The following is a 7,645-nucleotide window of genomic DNA, read 5'->3' as shown; positions in this document are numbered from 1 at the left end:
GCCCAATGTACGAAGATCTTGCCTCACCACCTCAGCCCAGGTCTTCCTGGGCCTACCTCTTCCACGGGTTCCCTCAACTGTTAGGGCGTGGCACTTTTTCACGCAGCTATCCTCATCCATTCTCACCACATGTCCATACCAGTGCAATCGTCTCTCTTGCACACCACAACTGATGCTTCTAATGTTCAGCTTTTCTCTCAAGATACTTACACTCTGACGGGTATTCACATTTCATATGCTTACACTGATAATTTTAGATATGTATGTGATAACACTTTAACTATCAACTCAATCTAAAATAACTACTACCATCAGCTTCAACACCATTATCATGAACAACAGCAACTACACAACTGAGAAGCAGTTTGGAATACCTTGTTTGCAGCACTTATATGTAGGTCATGCTTTAACATGTGGTTAACTATGCCATAGGCGATAAAAGCTATCCACCATCAGCAGAAACGACTATCCTATCTTTTTCTGTAGGAAGTATGTGAGGGAGATTTGGCTGCTAATTCCATTGAGTCAAACAAACGTGTCCACAGCTGAACCTGCAGGAATACAATGACAAGATGGACAATATAGAAAATGCCCAAACACATTGTATACCACAACAATTTCTCTATTTACAAAAAACAAGCTGCTTTAGCCCACTTAAACAATTGTACTAGTTTTCCAAATGAAAATCTAGTCTGTAGAAGGTTAGGATATAAAATATGGGAATAAACAGGAATCTCAGTATATTCACTTGACTTGCTACAAATAGTAATCACCCCGCCACTACCATTAAGGAAGAGATGCACTGGATATTATAATCTTTGACTATCCATAAAAAAACAAAGTAGTTACAGATGGAATACCTTTGATCATGGGCCAGCTGAACCAAAGTTGATGTGGGGTTGAATAAAAAAAAAAATCTTCAAATCACAAGTCCATGAAGTTGTTTGACCAGATAAAATCAGTAACCAAGTGTCCTTTAAATGATACCCTCCAATGTATCATCAGGTTTCTTGGGGAAATTTTGAACCTGGGTTCTCATTCCTAAGGTATTTTTTGATGTTATTATTATTATTATTATTATTAATATTCAGGTCACTGCCTGGAATCAAACTCAGAATCTTGGGGTTAGTAGCCCGCGCTCTTAACTACTACGCCATATGTCCATGGGCACCTGATGAAGACTGGAGGGTATATCAGCCGAAACGTTGTGTTAACAACAAACAAGATGAGGACAAATATCCGTCAAATGTAAATAATGTACATAATTCCTCATCTCTTAGATATAGAACTGTATTGAATAACACAGTCTTATTATCATCATCGTTTAACGCCCGCTTTCCATGCAGACGTTAAATGATGATGATGATGATGTAGTAACACACCAAAGTGAAGTTGCCTATCTTAAACTATCAATCATAATTTACAATTGGTCAGACTATGTGCAAACTATCCACTTATTTCTCTCTTTCCAATCACTGTTTATGTTTCACTGACATATACCATTACTTTTTGTTTTTACACACAACTCATATTGGCTGTCTTGAGTTCCAAACTATTACAAGGAAACATATAGATAACTGTTAAAAAAAAATTACCTTTTTTGAAAACATGAATTTCTGATCAGGATGTGATTGGTTTTGAAAAGTTAAATTTGCTACAGCAGTATAGCACATCTGGCTGAAACCTGAAGTGATAAGGTAAAAAAAAAAGTTTTATTGCTTTTTTTCATGTAGTGTATTTACAAAGGATACATAGTTGGTATGAGTCAACTTTTCAGGATGTATCACCATTAACTACTATACTTCTGCACTATTTCTGTTTTATTGCTTATCTCATGTACTCTGGTTGTTAATCTGTTTTTAAAGCAATCAAATTTATGCAAGGATATGACTCAGAATATCCTGTTTCAGGAGATACTGCACTTGCGATTATGTTATATAAAAATATGACATTTATTTTATGAAATGACATGTACTACTTACTTTGTTAAACAGGCTTCTTGTATAGATATCTTTAAACATGACTTAAAGGAGAGGTTCTCAAACCAGGATGTGTGCATCCCCAGGGGTATGCACAAAAGACACAGGGTATATGAAGCTAATAAAAACCCTAGAATTTTGAAATAATCAAAATCAACAAAATGAAACTTGTGTATACAGAGAATACATGTAAAGCCTTCTGTTGTTTTTATCTGTTTAACTTTGTGAATAAAGTTTCCAACAATGTTTTAAGTGAAAACAAATTTCATTTAAGACTGCTAATTGACAATGATATGCAGGTGTGTATCTATGAAACTGTACCTAGAATTGAGTTAGATGTTAGAAAAAGCCAAGGTCATCCATCTCATTAAATCTAAACTAATTTCTTACATAGGTACAAGGTCAGAAATTTTGAGGGAGGGAACAGTTAATTAAATTGATCTCAAGTACTTGACTGGTACTTTATTTTATTGACCCCCCCTCTCAGAAAGATGAAAGTTAAAGCTGACCACAGCAGGATTTAAACACATTAAATGAAATTAAATTAAATAACATTAATAAGTAAGACATGTTTATTGTTTGTTCAACAGCACCCAAACAGTTTTCAATATATTCTTCACAAGGTACACCAACACAGATGCACATGATAAAGGGGTATGCTGGAAGGAAAAGTTTGAAAACATTTGACTTAGAGAATGAAACTAATGTCCATTCATTAATTTTATCAGGCTATCTGTGGCTTGTAGGTGTGGGGAAAGGTTATTCTCAAATCAAAGGTCTGGATCAAATACTTGTGACAATGTACTCTGACAAACCACCAAAGGGCCAGATGTCAGTGCTAAAAATAGGCAATTGATTATGTTGATCTCCAAGTGTGTTTGCCACACAATGGAACTGAATTTGAAACCATGCAGTTGCAAAGAAAACTTCTTAATCACATAGCTATACCTGTTTCTATCAGGTATCATGAGGAGGTTCAAGATCACCATGTTATTATTATTATTAGGGCAGTGAGCTGGCAGAATCATTAGCACACTGGACAAAATGCTAAGTGACATTTCACCTGTCTTTATGTTCTGAGTTCAAATTCTGCTGAGGTTGATTTTGCCTTCCATCTCTTCAGGATTGATAAGAAATTGACTTGTTCCGTCCCCTCCCCCCCAAATTCCAGGCCGTGCACCTATAGTAGAAAGAATTATTATTATTATTATTGTGGTGAGCTGGAAGAATTGTTAGCACACCAGACAAAATGCTTAGTGGCATTTTGTCCATCTATATGTTCCAAGTTCAAATGCTGCTGAGGTTGACTTTGCCTTTCATCCTTACAAGGTCAATAAGGTAAGTACCAATTGAAAATTGGGGTTGATGTAATTGACTTACCTCAACCTTGAAAACTGCTAATCTTGTGCCACAATTTGAAACTACTGTTATTATTATTATTAGTGTGGCAAGCTGGCAGAATTGTTAGAGCATTAGAAAAATGTTTTGCAATATCTGTTACAGTCCTTTATATTCTGAGTTCAAATTCTGTTGAAGTTGTTTTTGCCTTTTGTCCTTTCAGGGACAAAATGGTAAAAAACTGAGAAATACCATCTGGTTGATAACTGATGAAGAATTAGGGAATGTTTTTGTTTTCTATCTGTTTGTGCACTCAATATACATTTTTCCGTTCACCTGTGCATTCATTATATGTTTTTTATTTTTTGTTTGTGCATTTACTACACGTTTTCACTTTATATATATATACACACACACATATATATGTATACACTAACAGACACACTATCTCTGACTCATATATTACTCACCTTTCAATTTTCACATAGCTTAAATGGGATGGGTTTTAGAAATAGGATTAGGGTTTAAGTAAGAGGCTGTCTCTATGTGGTGACAAGACATGTTAGAAATAGCAACTAATTCCCATAGATCAGACTCTACTGTTATTTTTAAAAGAATGGCTCATTGGGTATTGTAGACGTTTTTCATGGCTGGAACACATTCGATCAGTGTCCAGCTCAATCAGGCTAATTTGGGGTTAAATAACAACACAATGAAATGCTAATTAAAGTGGGAACAGTGTGAGTCAGTGAGTTAAACAGGTTTATATCTTAAATGTATATTACTTTGAAAGATATCTTGAGCACAACACAATGATGAGGGAGCTTTTACATAGTTGCTCACTCAGCTCGCATGCAAGTCTTTATCTGCCCTATTTATTTCATGTTTTTCTTTGAGGAAAAAACAATATCTGTGTTCAGAGAGAAAGACACACACACACACACACACTACTTAAACCTAGAGAGTTGAGATAAGATTAATAAATATATCTTTAAAAATATTTATTTTAGTTTGGTATTTATTTTATTGATTTCTATCAAAATGTTAAGTGATGTTTTTAACATAAAGGGATGAAACTTAACACAGTAGATTATACTGATAGACACAGACATACACATAAATATACTCTATCCTTCCTCTAACATCACACTCATATTCATACTCTCCCCTTTTCCCACTCTTGGTCATTACTTTCTGTTCACACACTCATTCATGTTTGTCTCGGAAAGTGATCAGTATTAGAAGGGCAAGCACCTATAAAAACCATGCCAAAAATGTTATCTATGAGTAAGAAATGTTCCTGTAGAAGAGTATTAACTCTGAATAAGAAATGAATTGAATCATGATGACATGTCTAAGTTCGTTTTCCAGTTGTACATGTCATGTTTTACAGACTTTACAGAGCACTGAACAACAGTCACAATATTGACATTTTGATACCCAGTACGAGTCACCATGATACATAAAACTCTTTTCCAATAGTCACATAACTTCCAATCCTCCATGTCAGCTAACTTTCGCTCAACCACAGCTCTAGTCTTTTTGCCCTCCAACACTGTTAAATGTTCACCATTACATTAAGCTGTCCAGAAAAAAAAAAAAATTAAATTTAGCCCAAACACCCTGTATGCGAACTGTTACCGGGATACATAGCTTTGGAATACTCAGTCATGTTATAATTCAATATGTAGTGGTTTAGTTGATCTAACAACTGGAAGTTGCAATCAATAGAAAATTGATTTACTTCTTATGTGTGCATGTATGTGTGTGTGTGAGAGAGAGAGAGAAGGAAAAAGAGATGAGGGGGAGAGAGAGAAAGTATTATGAAAGAAAAGAGAACTTGGGAGATTATGAATAATTTATGGTTAACAATATATTCAAACAACGATAACAATGGTAACCAAAGACTCTGTTTTACTGATATGTGTAAGTATACTTGTATGACTGTTTTAACTTGCAATGTCAAAAAATATCCAGCTGTGTCACTGTTCTGCATATATGAGTGGAAGTGGCTGAGTGACTGAATGAGTGACAAAGAGAGGAGAGAAAAAAAAAACTTTAAAACAAGTATTCCTGATCAAGTAGCTCTATGATCAAAAGCACTCCAGCTGTAATTGTCCTCATCTGTTTTTTCAGACATTGTGTACAGTAGACTACATTTCCTAATGAGACCATCTTTAAGATTGTAGTGTTATTCAAGAGAAACTTGGCTGCTATTTCTAGGAGTTCGAGTGACCAGGTATAGATTTCCTTTTGTCTTCTTGAAAAAATGTTGACTCTAAAGGTCCCTATAGTCTCAATAACTCTAACTTCTTTTAAAACTCTTTTGTGATCATATTTTTAATGAAATATGCTGCCTATTTGTTTCAGTTAATATTGAAGATAATTAAGAAGTAGGATGGATTTTGAAAATAATTAGCATTCTCATTATTAAGTTGATGTTTGGATCATCATCATTGCTGCTGTGACCATCATTACCATTATCTTTTATCCTTTACTTGTTTCAGTCATTAGACTGTGACCATGCTGGGGCACCACCATAAATTTAAACAGATCAACCCAAATATTTTCAGTTTTTGTTTACAAAATCCACTCACAAAACTTTTGTTGGTCTGGGGCTCTAGTAGAAGACACTCAAGATGCTGCAGTAGTATTGAACCCAGTGCTCTACTTATTGTATTAGTGCCATAATCAGAATATAATGATAATATTAACAATAATGGTTTCAAATATTTATATAGTAAAATAAGGTGGCAAGCTAGCAGAATCATTAGCACACTGGATGAAATGCGTAGAGGCATTTCGCTCATCTTTATGTTCTGAATTCAAATTTTGCCTAGGTTGAGCTTGCCTTTCATCTTTTTGGGGTTGATAAAATGATAAAATAAGTACTAGTTGAACACCGGGGTGGGGGGCGCAATGTAATCAACTTACCCCTACCCTAAAATTGCTAGCCTTGTGCCTGGCACGTAAAAAGCACCATCCGAATGTGGCCGATTCCAGTGCCGCCTGACTGGCTCTTGTGCTGGTGGCACATAAAAAGCTCCTGCTAAAACTCTCGGAGTGGTTGGCATTAGGAAGGGCATCCAGCTGTACAAACATTGCCAGATCAGATTGGAGCCTGGTGCAGCCTCCTGGCTTGCCAGTACCCAGTCAAACCGTCCAAGCCATGCCAGCATGGAAAACAGACGTTAAATGATGATGATGATGATAGAGTCAGTATAGTGTGTCAAAATTTAGAATTTAAAACATGCTTGCTTTTTTAAAAGATGGTAAGTGATATGTTTAGGAGGATTTGACTGGTATGTTGAGACACAACAGCTGTGAAGTTAAGCTGGATTACTGAGTACAGTACATGGTTAAGAGTTCAAATTAACAGCCACTTTGTTTGCCTGGATAAAACCCAAAACTGCTTGGTTCAATTTACCTAAGTGACATAAAACTTCATGCCTACTTCACTACTGAGTGGTTAGTGATAAGAAAGGTATTTGGCAGTAAAAAAAAATCACCTTATAATGCTTATTTTGAAGTAAAAATAAAGTTAAGTAACTATTTAGAAGTTTCCTTATTGTCATATGATAAATTTGCTATTCAATATGTTCAGTCAGTAGCTGATAAACCATTTAAAAGCAGTTCATAAATTTTGTACACTGGATGAGTATATATAAAATATCCAAGACAATGGCTGGGATCAAAAGTCAGTACTGAAGTCATGGAAATCCTATCTTTACAGTGAGGCATAATGTCTTAACATCTACGGTTTTGAAACTTTTTACCCTCATTTTGAAGATAAGTGTGTTTGTTGCAGGATATTTTATTGCTACAATGAACTGGTTGAATGATTATAAACAATATTCCTGCTAGCTTTACTGGTGTCATTGTTATTACTTAAAGATTCCTGTTGCAAGCTTTGTAAAGAGGCAAGTCCTAACACAGCAAAGTTTTCAACACAGCCTCAATGTTGGGTTGTAACTATTTCAAACCATTCATTTCTCTGGGGAAGATATGAGGTTACAGAAAACTCCTCCCCTACACACTTTCTAATAAACTTGATGCCGTGTCTCTCTATAAAATAAACCCTCCCCCAATAAGTAAAGTCTCAAAGTCAATTCTATAAACAGAATTAATCCCCACAAAGTGCTGCACAACTCTTAATTAATGGGTTGCAGTGAATCGAGGGCAAATCAACTTGGCTCATCCCAACCCCTTTGAGGCTAAACTACTGAGACCAGGAATTGCAAAAAATGGCAAGTGAAATGGTTCAACTACAAATACAATTGATATTACAGGCCTTGTTGGTAGGTTAAATGCTGCTGCATGATGTGAGA

At 35.5% G+C, this 7,645-nt stretch overlaps 1 protein-coding gene across 3 annotated transcripts in view; it reads right to left on the bottom strand.

Annotated features, from left to right (window-relative positions):
* The window catches only part of LOC106883251 (set1/Ash2 histone methyltransferase complex subunit ASH2), a 154,711-nt gene that overhangs the window by 122,223 nt on the left and 24,843 nt on the right, over positions 1-7,645 (bottom strand). For all 3 annotated transcript variants that reach the window (XM_014934184.2, XM_052966127.1, XM_014934185.2), the window contains exon 6: positions 1,596-1,684. In XM_014934184.2, the coding sequence (XP_014789670.1) occupies positions 1,596-1,684 (89 nt within the window). The remainder of the gene's footprint in view (positions 1-1,595; positions 1,685-7,645) is intronic.

The sequence above is a fragment of the Octopus bimaculoides genome, chromosome 3, assembly GCF_001194135.2.
Source record: "Octopus bimaculoides isolate UCB-OBI-ISO-001 chromosome 3, ASM119413v2, whole genome shotgun sequence".
In the NCBI taxonomy this organism is placed as follows: domain Eukaryota; kingdom Metazoa; phylum Mollusca; class Cephalopoda; order Octopoda; family Octopodidae; genus Octopus; species Octopus bimaculoides.
Note: the sequence above shows the minus strand (reverse complement) of the source record. Positions and strands in the feature narration are given on the sequence as shown.